The 15,494-nt window shown below is 53.7% G+C and overlaps 5 protein-coding genes across 5 annotated transcripts; 4 read left to right on the top strand and 1 right to left on the bottom strand.

Annotated features, from left to right (window-relative positions):
• Positions 1–797: 797 nt before the first annotated feature.
• Positions 798–1,460, top strand: MAA_09741 (uncharacterized protein; the record flags this gene model as incomplete). Its single annotated transcript, XM_007827739.1, has 3 exons — positions 798–837; positions 893–950; positions 1,016–1,460. The coding sequence occupies 3 exons, from the start codon at positions 798–800 to the stop codon at positions 1,458–1,460; spliced, it is 543 nt and encodes a 180-aa protein (XP_007825930.1).
• A 348-nt stretch (positions 1,461–1,808) lies between these two features.
• On the bottom strand, positions 1,809–3,259 carry MAA_09740 (transcription initiation factor; the record flags this gene model as incomplete). Its single annotated transcript, XM_007827738.1, has 2 exons — positions 1,809–2,812; positions 2,866–3,259. The coding sequence occupies 2 exons, from the start codon at positions 3,257–3,259 to the stop codon at positions 1,809–1,811; spliced, it is 1,398 nt and encodes a 465-aa protein (XP_007825929.1).
• Positions 3,260–6,206: 2,947 nt separating this feature from the next.
• Positions 6,207–7,224, top strand: MAA_09739 (uncharacterized protein; the record flags this gene model as incomplete). The annotated part of the gene is made up of 2 exons (XM_007827737.1): positions 6,207–6,682; positions 6,735–7,224. 2 exons carry the CDS (start codon positions 6,207–6,209, stop codon positions 7,222–7,224), a joined length of 966 nt encoding a protein of 321 aa, XP_007825928.1.
• A 3,977-nt stretch (positions 7,225–11,201) lies between these two features.
• Positions 11,202–12,034, top strand: MAA_09738 (ThiJ/PfpI family protein; the record flags this gene model as incomplete). The annotated part of the gene is made up of 2 exons (XM_007827736.1): positions 11,202–11,330; positions 11,426–12,034. The coding sequence occupies 2 exons, from the start codon at positions 11,202–11,204 to the stop codon at positions 12,032–12,034; spliced, it is 738 nt and encodes a 245-aa protein (XP_007825927.1).
• A 1,150-nt stretch (positions 12,035–13,184) lies between these two features.
• On the top strand, positions 13,185–15,198 carry MAA_09737 (Zn(2)-C6 fungal-type DNA-binding domain protein; the record flags this gene model as incomplete). Its single annotated transcript, XM_007827735.2, has 5 exons — positions 13,185–13,414; positions 13,469–13,771; positions 13,820–14,260; positions 14,524–14,545; positions 14,584–15,198. The coding sequence occupies 5 exons, from the start codon at positions 13,185–13,187 to the stop codon at positions 15,196–15,198; spliced, it is 1,611 nt and encodes a 536-aa protein (XP_007825926.2).
• Between the last annotated feature and the right edge of the window lie 296 nt (positions 15,199–15,494).

Below are 15,494 nucleotides of genomic sequence, written 5' to 3'. Positions count from 1 at the left end.
TTGGTTTCTTGGGCGCAACAAAGAGGAATGGGAAATCGTCTCCGCTCCCACGAGGCGTGACACTCGCGGGTATATGTACAATAACACGATTGGAAACTACTCTACTACAGGCGTCTACGGACTCCCGATTGGCAATACTAGGCATCGCTTCTCGCAAGTATAATGCTGTTTGTCGGATGCGGTTGTGCAGTTGGACGTGACTCAACGACAGCAAGTCAATTTAAGAAAAGGCACCATCGGCTATTCAACCGTTCAGCCAGTACAGAATTCACACATCACACGTGCCGTCATTCACATCACCCAGTGAGCATCTTCAGCACGCCCAGGTTATTAAAAAAACACGACACCGAAATGTAGATCTCAAAATGAAACGGCACCAGGACAGCTGAACCCGGTGCCGAGATTAACGACGGATCAAATCCCTCTCCGAAAGCCCCTCGGTCGCAAAGACCGTGCGGCCACGCCGTCCCATCTCCAGCAAGGACAGCGCGCAGCGAGCATTCGTGACTATCTGGAGAGAAAGGAAAGAGAGAAGAAAAAAAACCCAATCCACACGGCACCACAACTACAGAGCACCAGTGGGGGGTTGTCCTCGCACGTGATCCATATAGGCGAGTCGAATCACGTGCCTCGCAGATGAGGAATTGGCGCACCCCGATTGGCGCCTTGGACCGAGGGAACCGAGCTGCCCGCCAAGCAGCCATTCCCGACCGGCCAAGCAGCCGCCGTGATTCCTCCAACCCTCGCCCTCGTCCGCCGACAAGACAAAACCACCAACAGGACTCCCGAAATCGACAATGATTGCTCAGCGGGTTGGCATCGCCGCCCTGCGCAGAGGTACGCCCCCTCCCTCTTCTCCGTAACTAAAGACACAGCATCTAATTGGCATCAGGCGCGCGGCCCAGCCTCTTCCCCTTCATCAAGGTAGCCACCGGCGGCATGCAAGCTCGGTACGTTTTTTTTTTTATAAATTCTGGCGACGGGGGTATTTTTGCTGACTTTCTGACCCGTGTAGCCCCGTGGCGACGGCCAAAATCTCCCAAGACGACGGGCACCAGATCCTCGTGAAGCAGCGGCTGCAGCGCCCCGTCTCGCCCAACCTGGGCATCTACAAGATCGAGCAGACGTGGCTGGGCCACTCGGCGTGGACGCGCATCACGGGCTGCACGCTGTCGGCCGCCGCGTACGTCTACTTCGGGGCGTACCTGGTCGCGCCGCTGGCCGGGTGGCACCTGGAGACGGCGAGCCTCGCGTCGGCGTTTGCCGCGCTGCCGTTCGCCGTCAAGGGCGGCGTCAAGTTCTTCCTCGGGTTCCCGTTTGCGTACCACTTCATCAACGGGCTGAGGCACCTGTGGTTCGACCTGGGTAAGGGCTTCGCCAAGCCGAGCATCAAGAGGGGCGAGATGGTGCTCTGGACGTCGAGTATTCTGAGTGGACTGTATTTGGCTTTCGGGCTGTAAATGGAGGGTATTCCAGGGAGGAAGAGAAGAAGAAGAAAAGAAATCATGAATTGTATTATGCGGGAGGTTGGCTGGAGTGGACATGGTTTTGTTAGGGATGGACAGACAGGTGTATGTGCGCTTTTATGTGGTGCACACGTGTAGAGTATCAGCCGTACGGCGGGTTCTTTCATTAGTGTTTCTTTTTTTTTTTTTGGGCTTCCGATTTATCTACGGAGTAGCTACGTTTTGCTATGGTTATCCCTCAAGCCCGTGTGAATCAAAGCCATTTTGATATCGCTCCCAAACGCCAATTCGCCGATCCCTCCCAGCTCTTATTACCCTGCTGCTCCGACTCTGCCCAATCTGCTATGCCAGCGATCGAGCGTCTAGTATCGTCCTCACCAGAGCGCGATTACCTGCGGCGGCAATCTTCCCCCCGACGATTGATCCGATAAACTCGCTCAGCTCGGAGAGCTCCGAGTCCGACGCAGTACCATTGACCCCGTTCGGAGCGCCCAGTTCGCCACGCTGCGCCAGCGATGCCACTGCTTGCACAAGACCCTGCACCAGCATCTCGTATTCGATGCTGCCCTCGGACCTGTCCCTCATCGGCTGCAGAATAGCCGCGTCGAACGTCTTCATGTTGCGGAGCACCAGGACACGAATGGCTTCGGGGCCACCGGCTTCCAGGAGTCCGTAGATGGCTCCGTACAGAACGGCAGGCGGTTTCGTGGGATCCAGGAAGTACTTGAGACACGTGCGCGTGAGCTTTGGACGCAGCAGGGTGTTGGAGGCCGAGTACTTGCGGGCGATGCGGCCCACCAACGACGCCGCCAGCTGTCGCAGATCGTACTGGTCCTTCATGGCGTCCACGCCGTCATCGGTGCCTAGCTTCCGGGCCATCAGGCACGTCAATGCCGGGGCGGACAACGAGGAGGCGTATGGATCTAGGAAGAGGCTCTTGTTTTCGATGAGGGCATTCGTCAGCTCCATCATGTGCCGGAGTGTAAAGGTGTCGTCGAGGTGGTGCGTCACCCTGTCCATGATGAAGTTGATAAAGTACGGGACAAGCTGGTGCAGACCCGGGTCGTCGCGTACAGAGCCCAGTGCTGCTTGGCGCAGACGGACGACTTCTTCGTCGGGGTTATCGTCGAGAATGGCGGCCTGGATCTTGTCAAAATACAGAATGAGCTCTTTGCTGACAATGTGTTTGACGGAGGGTTTGACGGCCACGTTGTCGTTTCCGGCCAGGGCGGCGAGAGCGGGATTTGCGCCGGGGCCTTTGGGAAGCAGCTCTTGGGAGCGCGATTCGGCTGTCGTTGGGTTCTGGGGTATTGATGGCTGGACGCCTTCGATTGCGAGCCAGTGGGCTGTTTTTGGGGATTAGCGACATCGAGGCAACGGGGGAGAATGGGCAGCTTACCTGTAAAGTTCATGTCGCGAGGAACTTTGGGTAAGGGCGCATTGATGAGCTTTTCAAAATCCACCTCTTCGTCTTCAATGTAGAATAACGGTTGGCCGGGACCAAGGCTCGCCTCGCCGTAGCGAAGCGGTCGCGTGGAATCGTATCCGTAGAGAGGCTCTACATCAAGGACTTTGAGTGCGAGGGAGACGTCGTTGACAGTGAGGGTGGTTCTGCGAGCGGCGCGCATCAGGCGGAGCGCCTCGATGATGACTTGGCCGATGCGATACTCGACGTCCTGCGTCAGTGCCTTGAGGGCTTCGTCGTTGAGCGAGCTGATGCCAACGGATTCGGCGACGTCTTTGACATTGTCGGAATTCCAGAGGAGCTTCGGCCGGGGGGCTTCGTTGGCCATGGTGGGCGATGACGAGATGTTGGGCGTGGTAAGTCTGGAGTTGGCCGCATGTGAGGCGTAGGAAGCGGATGCAAGACAAGAGTCGAGACGCCCCACTACGTACATGCTCAGGTGAAGAATGGTAACCCTAACCCTACACCTTCTTCATGCACGGAGTCCACGCTCACAGCAACCACATCTTCATCTTGACACTCTATCACCGCCGCAGCTTTGGCTTTTGCTTTGATCCCCGCGACCATACCCATGTTCCTTGTCCCTCACCGCCGCACGACTATATTGATCTACCGCCTTGTGAACCGCCTGGTCTACAGCTTTGGGCGTCATTTCAACCAGGAATCAGCATACATTCCGTCTCCATCTGTCCATATAATTGGCTTTTAGCCTCTTCTAATAACTCTCTGTCGTTACTGAAACACAATGTGTCGTCGGTTGGTATGGGATCGAGAAACGACGTCGCGACATGGCGCTTTGGACATGTCATCGGGTAAAAAATCCAGGGCATACGACAATCAAGGGGTATACAAGGTTTGATTATTGCAGGCACTAGTGGAGGTGGCATTCCGTTTGCTTGGTCTAGTTAAATTGTGATAGGGCACAGTTTAGTTGTAACGAGGTATGGAAAGGCAAGACTGGTGACAGTTCCAACCCGACTCTATGCTGGGCTAGCCAGAGCCAACGCCAGCCTCAAGCTCCTGCCTCAATTTGAACAAGGCCTGCTCCGGATACGGACAGGTTTTGCAAACTTGGTGGTATGCAGTTCAAAAAAACCCGGCTGGAGTTGACTACGGTAGTCACTGTAGTTATCAGTGATGGTTGAATCCATTTATCCAATTCCGTAGAAGTGATGATTTCGCCTCTTTTGGAGGACCTACCTACCCTATGGTTTGGCGGCAAATAAGCACAATGGGAGACAAGAAAATTTGCTGGCGCTCTGCATTGGGGTCAAGCGCAAAGGCAAGCGTGATACTCCGTACTAGTTGCGAACCTTCGGAGAGTTGCATTCCATGGCGGCTACAGATCTTCTCTCATCTGAGACTCAAACAGCTCGTGTACATTGTGGACAAGCAAATAACCGGCGCAATCTTGGTAAGCTCGTGTAATGTGCCCGTCTTGATCCTTGCTTCTTAGCGCTTGGCACTTTTCGAGCTTTCAGCTTGTCTTGGGATGCTGGTGTCCCCGACTTGCTACCGCCCTCATACGGAACCGCTATTCAATGAGAGTATCGCGCATGTATGAGTTATAGTATCGTATGTACTCCGTACATGGAGATTTCCTCACCGTGTGCAATGCCACCACGGAGCATGTGCTACGGGAATTGTCCACACCAAGAACACATGCAAATACAATACAATTGTCTCTCTGTGCACAACCCTAACCCGACCCACTTGCCACAAGGGCAAAACAAAGTAAGGACTACACCGCAATAAACAAGTCAATGCAACGTGAATTCCTGATTAAGTTTGCATTGTCAATTCATTTCGAGCTCAATGCGAACAAGTCAAGACGCGCCGTTTTGCTTCGTGGCTCATGGCTGAAACTGGTGGTACCGAGCGCTGACCGAGGCGTCCTATTGCTGGCAGGAGATTAGATTTAGTGTTGACTAATGCAGTGGAGATTGGCATTCCACGTTGGGCGGAGCAAAGGGAGCGAGCGACGTTTGAATTCCTTTTGCGCTGCTGAAACGGAGCAAAACGACGGCGCGATCCGACTGGCCCGAGGGCTCTGTCATCACACAGCATGACACAGCATCACACGGGAAGCATGCATCATCTGCCATGTCTGGCTCGGACGCTCCCATCAGCGGCAGAAACGTGTCGTGAAACAGACAGCCTTGGGATGAAGCCGTCCGTATTCTGAAATTGCTCCGTCGCGCCGGCGACTCGTATCTCGTCAAGAGTCGAGGACCTTGAGTGGATGCATCTCGCGAGCACCATCTCCACCACACCACTCCATTCGACGTCATATATCAGAATCCATAGCTGACAATCTGCCGAGTAGTGCCAGTGCTAGGCTGTACCGAGCAGCCGTGGTCGCATCCCCCATCTCGATCGGCAAACTGGCAGCGTGTTTTGGCCAAACCGTTGCCCGCAACCGGTCATGACGTCCAACAGGCGGTTACCACTGCTCGATGCTCGTCTCGATGCTCGTCTCGATGCTCGTCTCGATGCTTGTCTCGCTGCAATGTCGACCGAGAGGAGTCAAATCCGCACTGCGTCCACCGACAACCCGCAAACCGCCCTGCTATGCTGCGAATAAAAACTCTAAATGGCGACTAGATCAATTTCCGGATACGAGCTTGGGAGTACTTGACCGAGTCGACACCCCTTTTTACCACATATCCACCCGCTTGTGCCCAAAGGACTAGACCGTTGTGTGACCAGGAACCCACATCAAGGCAGAGGAACTCAGGAACTGCCTTGAAGCACGCGGTGCCTATTGGGCTGAGCGATGGCCTGATGGCTTGGCAAGCACACGGTCAGCAACCACACTGGGGGCAGAACCCCTGCTGTGCTGCTCGATAGGGAGAAATTCCGTTTTGCCCGGCGCTGGCTTCCCTCGGTACGGAGTATAGTGGGACTAGTATCGTGAGGCCCTCCAGGATGCTGGTAGTATGCACGTACTAAGCCATGCAGGTACGCCGTGCTACGCCCAGGAACTCGGCCTCGCCACTCGTGCCATGGCGGCTGTTGTTGTCACCTCGAGTCTGCTGCTACTACTCCTTACGTTCGTGCTGTGTTTTTTCTTTCCAATTCTGGGTCTGTTCCCCGCCTAGGGGGCAAAACACGGCCGTGAAGGGTGGTATAAAGATGCCCCTTTGGCCACCCTCCCCGACGATCCGCAAGCAAGACTCTTTGGCAAACACACTCGAGCCTTATTCCCTTCGCTAGGTTGCAACCACTGTCCCTCTTTTTTCACGTACATAAAAACTACAAAAACCACTCTCACAATGAGCTCCCTTCGCATGGTTGTGCTCGGCTCTGCCGTGGCCTCTGCTTCCGCCATCGCCGGCGTCCACAACAACGGCACGGCCACCGGCCACATCGTCTACACCACCGAGGTCGTCACGGCCCTGACCACCTACTGCCCTGCCCCCACGACCCTCACCCACGGCGACAAGACCTACACCATCACCTCGGCCACCACCCTGACAATCACCGACTGCCCCTGCACCATCAGCAAGCCCGTCCAGCCCACCGCCGTCCCTACTCCCGCCCCGGGCTGCAACGATAAGTGCCAGGCCACCTACGACCAGTGCCGCGGCAAGTCTGGTGCCAACCTGTCCACCTGCGTCTCCGACTTTGAGGGCTGCAAGGCCTCTTGCACCGGTGCCACCACGGCCGCTCCCTCCAAGCCCGTCTCGCCTACCGTTGTCCCTGCTCCCGCCCCGGGCTGCAACGACAAGTGCCAGGCCACCTACGACCAGTGCCGCGGCAAGTCTGGTGCCAACCTGTCCACCTGCGTCTCCGATTTTGAGGGCTGCAAGGCGGGCCGCTCCCTCCAAGCCCGTCTCGCCTACCGTTGTCCCTGCTCCCGCCCCGGGCTGCAACGACAAGTGCCAGGCCACCTACGACCAGTGCCGCGGCAAGTCTGGTGCCAACCTGTCCACCTGCGTCTCCGACTTTGAGGGCTGCAAGGCCTCTTGCACCGGTGCCACCACGGCCGCTCCCTCCAAGCCCGTCTCGCCTACCGTTGTCCCTGCTCCCGCCCCGGGCTGCAACGACAAGTGCCAGGCCACCTACGACCAGTGCCGCGGCAAGTCTGGTGCCAACCTGTCCACCTGCGTCTCCAACTTTGAGGGCTGCAAGGCCTCTTGCACCGGTGCTTCTGCCCCTGCTCCTCCCCCTGCCCCTGCTCCCACCGCCGCCAAGCCCTCTGGTAACTCTACCACTCCCGTCACCGCCGGTGCTGGTGCCCTGGCCCCGGCCAAGGTTCTCCTTGCCCTGGGTGCTATTGCCTTGCTGTAAGGGGGTGATTTAAAAGAGATTTTTGGGCATGTTGGGGATTTTGGGAATTGTATTCGAATGACAATAATTATATAATATCCTAATATATGATATCGACTCGGCATGCTACCCACTTGTTTATACTTGTACTGTGAAGTTATCTCGACGTGCATTCGTAGCTTAAATGTCTGGTATTGGTTCATAGATAAAATTGCTCGAGTGTTTGGGTCTGATAACGTCATTGTAACGTTGTGTACACGTTGGCATCTTACAGCTGGATGAAGCTTTGGCTTTCAAGTCGTGATCCTAGTTGCCGACGGGGCTCATGTGAGACGGATCAGGACGCGTGTAAGTGCCGTACTAGGCGCGAGCCGTGGGAGTGTTCCGTTGACACAGGGCGGGAACCAATTGTTCCTTGTTTGAACAAGAGAGACACTGAATTACTAGACTCTCACCAAAAGGCATTGGCACGCAGAGCACCAAAAAGTGCAATGGGAGTCAAAAAAAAAAAATTGGATATTATATAATGGAAACCAAAGGTGAAAAAAAGAATGCGGCCATCGGGAGTCGAACCCGAATCGGCTGAATGGAAATCAGCCATGCTAACCGTTACACCATGGCCGCTGATGGATGCCAGGTTGCTCGTTAATTGAATAGTTGAGCTATGCAACTTTGATTGTTTGACACCCTGATGGCTTCAAATCCTCCCTTTGCACCGTACTACTCTTGCACGATGCTAAGTGTAAACTAGTTGGATATGGAGCAGCCGGAAATTGGCCGCCGAGCGAAGAGTACGAAAATGCCTCGTCGCACTCTGCTTGCAGAGGCTTTTATCCCCACTTGGTATCAGTGGCATCTATGCCATGCTTACACGCAGCGAAAATTCGATGGAATCAATACGTTGCACAGTTCATTAGCCCCAGTCATGTAGTGATTCACAATGTTGTGCCACTGGCATATGGGAACTATGAAAAACTTCCAACCTCCACGATCAAAAACCATGTTTCCAACTTCTTCCCAGGACGAGCCTTGCCACACCGCCGCGAAGTGGGTGTTCCCATACGGCGGTTTTTACCTTACCTCGCCACACGGTGCTTTCTCAACCTCGGCTACCACCCGTTTGTCACCATGTCCGATTTGGCCGGTGCAGACGTAGCGTCTGAATTTTCTGGTGGAAAGATGTTGGACGGAAATACTTGAGCAAGAGCACAGAGCACGAAGCAATGATGACATTGGATAAGGGGTAGCCAACGACGCGAAATATAAACAGGGCCTGTGCAACGCATATTGAGAATCATGTCGTCAATCCCCTCCAGGGTGCGGTCCTTGGTCTCCGGAAGCTCCAGATAGTGCCTGCAATGGTTGCCCCGTAGGCAAACAGATACACACGCGCGCACGCTGCGAGAATGTCGGCGGCCGCGATGCTGTTGGGCTTGGCGGCGCCGACAATGGCAAACAGGAGCATACACAACCCGCACGAGATGCTGCCCGTGAAGAGAGGAGGAGCTGGCGCCGTCCGATCATGCCAACCAGCGGGAACGCTGCCATCGATCCGCCGAGGCCGCGGACACTGGTGATGGTTACCGCCCCAAATACGATGTCAGATAGGGTGCATGGGGCGGCTGCATGGAGTTCGTCGTCAGCAACATCAGCCGGCCTGGTTTCGTAAGCCCAAGTGGTGATTTGAGAAAAATGCAGGACTGTGGGACGTGGAGGGTATGCTCAGTAGATAGAAAACTTGAACAAGAAAAGGCCAGAAAACAGGTTACTCTAATGATGAGCTTGCTAATCACCATTCCGAAGTTGCTGGACGAGACGTTGAAGAGGGGTAAGTCAGTTCGGAAGTTTCGCGGCCCCTGAGGCTTATGCTATTCAGATCCCTCGTTCCCCGAGCACCAATACGAACAGCTTTTAAAGTATTAAGACTATCACCGAGCTCCTAGCATGATGTGTCGCTCTCTCAAATATCCGAACGGTTTGGTTCGTTACATCTCGGCTGGGAGGTGCGCAGGCATCAGAACACAGACGAGTTCAACATATATACGTCGCATTTTTCGAAAGAATCCCACGACAGGTCTTGGAGAGGAATTACAGCATCTCGTGCTTGACTCTTGCATCATGGTGAGGATTCACATGTCGCACAGTCCCGAGCCTGCCTAGCACTGACTATTCAAAGGAAGAGACCATGTCAAGTTCACAACGGGTACATCTTGAATTGTTCGGAGTAATTTGCTATAATATGGGAATCAGGGGCTGCCAAATTGAAAGAAACAGGTACATTCATGATTAGTGCCCACCGCGTTGTATTCTCCGGAGAGGCTCAAACTCGGCTCGCAACTGGTCGCCATTGAGCGGACTCACGACCACGGCGCTCCGAGAGGCTGCCGAAAATACGCAACATTTGTGTCGCTGATGGACTGGAGTTTTGCCTGGGGGGATCGTACGAGGAGCGAGAGTTCCAGGGCCTTATCCACCGGGCGTGCATCTTGCTCGTGGCGCAAATCATTGCCGCAGACCACGTCGGCGACTTTGTGCCGCTCGATGCTGACATGTACTGGTGGCAGGAGTGCGGGGCCGGGGCCGGAGCCGAAGCCGGAAAGGATCAATTGCGGAGCGCCGGCTGCGGGCGTGGGCCAATGCTGATCCCGTCCAGCCCCGCCGTATGGCCCGTCTTAGTGCGCAGCTGCTCGCCATCTCCCGGTCCTATCCCTACAACATGCCGCGGGAGCCGTACGATGCCTTTCGCGCCGGTCTTCTCCTGTGGACCATGGCACCTCTCATACGGTCATCGACAGATGAGTGTAGAGACGGTGACTTTTTAAGATTTGCATGTCGGTTAGCCGGAAATAACATTTCAAGCATTATATGATGACCTCTTCTGGATTGCTGTTTACCACGGATTCGTACGTACGGCACAGGTGGTACTGTACAATTTGGAGACATCTAGGCTTGTCCACCATACACGTTCAATTCCTAATAAACGAGCATGAATTGGCAGTCCTAGCTTTCGTATGCGAATTTCTTCCATCATTCCCAATCCTCTTCTTCCACGAAGCATGCAGAACGGAAAAATCCCTTCGGAACATATCGTTCAGGCACTCCGACGCTCGTGGTACCGTAGCAGCCAACCGAACTTGGATGGTGCCGAAAACACACATGTCGTTGTTGCGACTGGTGAACCACAAAAGTGACCTTGCTCCGCCACAGAAGAGCGTTCCCATTCTTCCTGATCAACACCTGCAATGAATCCACTCCAGCGGCGTGTGCCAGCGAGCGGGAAGAGGCAAGAGGGAATTCACACGATGCACCATGCGGAACTTGACGTGTGTTCTAGTATAAGGTCGTATTAGTAGCTATTCCGCCATGTTGTAAATTATATCACGGGTCTCGTTTAGGAAAAGAAACTTGCTTTCGAAAAGACATGCAGTCGCTGTAATGTGCTGAATGGGACGAAAGACGCAGTCACCCCCTTTTTAGGAATCTAAAACTATACTCATGCTCATTCGTCTACACATGTTCAATAACTATTTGATGGATCACCTCAAATAGTCTTAATTCTGAAGTTGACAGGTTGAAGCTTCATTTCGTATCATGACGTCAATAGTGTATGTGGCTGTCGTCAATGGATGGGCTACAAGTGGGTCATGAGTGACCAGCGCGAAGCCCGTACACATTTATAATACGCTCATCTGGTAACTCGAACATCAATTGTGCATGGCAAAGGGAGGGATGGAGGAACTTGTAGTTAATAGAGATTAGTACCTATAAAAAGAAGCGTGTGCGAACCCTCATGCCCATCACGAGCTACTCCCAACAGCACTTACAAAAGTCTTGAATATTGCATCCACAAAGACATCCTGGTTGGAGATACCCCGCTTCTAGGCTTTACACGCCAGACCTTCCGCCACACAACTGTGGAAGCCTCTCTTGTTTGCAATCGCCCATCTACCAAGAGCAGCCCGGCTGATATTACGGAAAACTGCAATAATACCGTCATAATGGCCAAAAAAGTTCTCGTTGTTCTCACCAGCGCTGACAAAATTGTCAAGCTGGACAAGCCCACGGGCTGGTACCTTGTGCGTGAAATCCTCCAGGCTGAGCTACGTCCTAGCGCCGAGATATTTCCCGTCAGAGCTCCACGAGACAAATAATCATTCCCACAAATACATGGACTAGTTTCACCTCTCGGGATGGAGATCGATTCGCTAACCATCTCTGGCAGCCGGAATTGGCTCATCCACATGATGTTTTGGCTCCCAAGGCAGAGATCGTCGTAGCCTCTCCAAAGGGTGGTATTGCTCCCCTCGATCCTAGCTCGATTGACATGTTCAAAAGCGACGAGTCATCTGTCAACTTCCTCAACAACCACAAGTCGGTCTGGGAGAAAACAACCCCCCTGAAGGAGTTTATTGGTCGTTCCGACGAATTCGACGCACTCTTTTACCCGGGGGGGCACGGCCCCATGTATGACCTTGTCACGGATCAAGACTCCATCAAGTTGATCGAGGAGTTCTATAACGCGGGCAAGCCCGTTGCCGCTGTCTGCCACGGGCCCATTGTCTTCCGAGATGCCAAAGGTAAGAGCGGCGAGCCGCTTCTCAAGGGCAAGAATGTGACTGGTTTTACCAATGTCGAGGAGGACCAGGTCCAGCTCAGCGCTGCTATGCCTTTCTTGCTTGAGGACGAGCTGAAAAAGGTAGGCGCCAATTTCCACGCTGCGGATCAGCCTTGGGGGGAGAAGGTTGTAGTTGATGGCTTGATTATTTCTGGTCAGAATCCTGCTTCGGCCAGGGGTGTCGGCGAGGCCATTGCAAATGCTATCGGGGTTTGAGGCTGGAAAATGGTAAACAACTAGGAAATATCATTGTCGGCCATTCCATGCAAGAATGTCTACCGAGATATCCGACACAATAATACATATGTGAGCTTTATTGAAGTTGCTTGCGGAGCTGAATTAGTTCTCGGCGTGTCCAAGGGTATCCTTGACAAAACAAGCCACCACGACTTGCTTCAGCTCTCTTCCAACCAGGGTCTGAATCGCTGGGCTACGAGCTGCCTTGGCCCCCGCCATCGCCAGATCTGATTACTGGCATCTGATTACAGGCCCGAGGCCGTCTTGCGAAGGTTGTGGTTGATGTGCCGGGGGCCTGTGTAGTACCAAGGCACTGGCTTGGACATGGCAGGATGTTGGGTTCGTGGGCTTGCGTAGCACGTTCGTCGTTGGTTGCATCTTGATTGACTGGTTGACTAGGTCACGCAAGGGTCAGTCAATGTGCGCACGGATGACAATCTGTTCAACAACCGATCGATGTGGCAACCCAATGTAACGGTTTGTATGGACGTGGGGAATATGGCCGAGTGAAACCCCAGTGCCCTGTGGCTGTGGCGTTACGAGCTTGAAAATAGCCTGAAAGACGCAAAACTCCAGGCTGACAGGGGGAATGCGTTGCGACGAAACAGCCGGCGGCTTGGGCGATGCTGATAGCCCTATTTGACCACATGCAGTCACTGCCAATGTTTGTTTGATTCTGTGCGAAAATAAAAATAACCGACATTTGAAGATTGAGGTGCAGAGCTCCTTCCCAGATTGTTGGCTCTCTCTATTCCACGTGATATCGCGCACCGATCAAGCATGTCGGAACGCGGAACCCACAAAATGTCTGACCACTGGAAATCTTTCATTATCAATTGACGTGCCCAACTCAATGCCGGGGATTTTGTGTTCAGCTCGGCAACTCTGCACATGCGACTCTGGGAGCGGGAGAGTGGGCTTGGCATGCTGCTGGATGCATGGGGCCTTGCTCGCGCCATCCGAACTTTGAACGCCATGGCACCTCCGCCGAGCAAATCACTATCAAGGCGTCTGGAGACCGGCATTTGCATCACCAAGAGGCGGCTGTAATTTTCTCTTGATCCCCTCCTCTCGTCATACCGTACATGCGTGACGGATTGTATGCTATAGGTCGGCCTTTATCCCAATTATGCCCTCCCTTCGAACAGGCAGAGCCTCCAAAGCCTGTGATTCGTGCCGCAAGAACAAGACGAGATGCTATGCGTCCGGCAAGATCAAGGGCACTTGTTTGCGCTGCGAAACTCTGTCGCTCGAATGCTCCCTGAAGGAGGACTTGGCCGGGAATGCGCTGCTCGACCACGTTGAGCAAGCGACCACGGCCGCGGCATCGTCTTCTCATGCTGCAGTGGTGGATGCAAGGTGCGACCACCCCGTGCTTGACTCGTCATCCCGATTCTGACACTCCAGCCATAGACTCGACAGGCTGGAGGCGCTGGCCGACAAACTTGTCAACCGTCTCGAGTCTATCCTCGACAATGTTGCGTCTGTCACACAGGAACACCACCGTCGCACCCCGCCTCTGAGCGAGAATGGGTCGGGAGCAACCTCACACTACCCCGGTCCTCGCGAGAGACACCCGGCTCCGGTATTTCTCATCCGTGATGCGTGTACCGATGCCGGTGTCCGCTCGCCCGAGCACAATGAAGCCGGCGAGAGTCAAGATGTGATATCGACAGGTCTCGTTCCCCTGCCCACGGCGCACTCGCTGCTCAGAATGTACGTTTGCTTGGCCCGGGCATTGCCCACGCAACTGACACCACCTAGATTTCATGTCTACTATGGCCGATGGGTCAAGTTCTCGGAGGACTTATCTAGCGAGGCACTCTTGCCTCAGGTTCGACACTCACCATTGCTGCTCTGTAGCCTCTTTCTGATTGCTGTGCGACACACCACTGACCAGCTGGCGGACCAACTTGCCCCGAGATTGTTCCAAGAGGCGAAACGGCTGCTCAGCGCTTCTTTGCTTACTGTACCTCAGGGAATCGAGTTTTACCAGTCCATCGTGATTCTAAGTCTTTGGTCAACAACCATCGGCCAGGTGCCGCTGAGCGTCGATAGCTGGATGATAACGGGGTATGCTTTGCAGCAAGCCATGGCCAGCCCTTTCTTCATAGATGCCTTTCAGTGCACCACAGCTGCGCCCGTCACCAAGGCCCATTGCGACGCATGGTGTCTTTGGACCCATCTAACACTGGCGCATCTCCAGTAAGTTTACCTCGTCTGTGCCAGCTGAGGGGGAGCCCAAGACCGCTCATCCGATTTGCAGCTATTGTGTTGGCATGCGGAGACACGCAATAATTTCGCAAGTCGAAATAGATCGCTGCCTGCGATTCCTCGAGGCTGACAACGTAAACAATTATGAAACCAGAATGGTTGCCGAAGTTCAGCTGTATTGGGTGATATATCAGCAATGCTGCGTAGGGAGAGTCGACCTCCTTGGCGTAATTCGTGCACTACAGCTGTGGCAGCATAAATGGATATCTCTATTCGGTAAGAAGGCACACCACTGAAGACGCTATACGCTACAGAAAAGAGAACTCTCGACGCTAAGCACAGCTGTAGATCAACCCCGATCCCAGTTCCTTCAGATGGGATTCCACTTTGCCCATCTGTTCGCCTACTATCAGAGCCTAAGATCCGCACAAACTGGCATGGATATTGCCACTCTGTCTGAAATGATACGATTATCAGAAACCACCATCAAGCTCGCGATTAACACGGCCGATGAGCGAACTCGCCACTTGACCGACCATATCTACCACCTCATCACATTTTCAGCACTCACACTCTGCCAGGTTATTCACAATTACGAGCCACAGCTTACGACAGCAGGCTACGATTTATATGTGCTGGATTCACTCATTTATACGCTGATCAACTGGTTTGGCTCTATTGGTCTGCGGTGCCATGTTGCCCATATATTAGGGGATATTATTTCAGCACAGTTTCAAAAGCTTCGCCCTGGCTTTCGACCGTCCAGCATCCCGCCAACTTACAACTTGATTGGGAATGAGGCAGTCCTCCCGCTCTTCGATGAGCAACCCCCCCACCGCCCCAGCATCGCATTCACATACCCCAATGTTATTGGTTTGGATTTGTTTTCGGTTAATGATGATACCATGCCATGGCCGCAATGTGTCTAATGAATATTCCTTGTTTGAACTTTTGGCATGGCATACGGAAGGTCGATTACGCCGCCGAGACATCGATTATCTTGGACAGCTAAACCATTACGATCCGGATCATGTGTGCTGACCAACCAAACGGAAAAGGAGACATTTTCACCCTGACTAGCTTGAGCATTTCTCAGGTAACCAATATGGGCGCATGGTCTCTTAACAGTATACATGCGGCATGGCGCCTAGCTGATGCTCCGAGAAAAGCTGTTACTCTGTTACTCTGGCAGAGTCCCGCGTGGTGGGGCTTACTGAGGTTGTCC

This window comes from Metarhizium robertsii (genome assembly GCF_000187425.2).
Source record: "Metarhizium robertsii ARSEF 23 chromosome Unknown MAA_Scf_9, whole genome shotgun sequence".
Taxonomy (NCBI): Eukaryota; Fungi; Ascomycota; class Sordariomycetes; order Hypocreales; family Clavicipitaceae; genus Metarhizium; species Metarhizium robertsii.
This window is presented reverse-complemented; position numbering and strand designations above follow the sequence as displayed.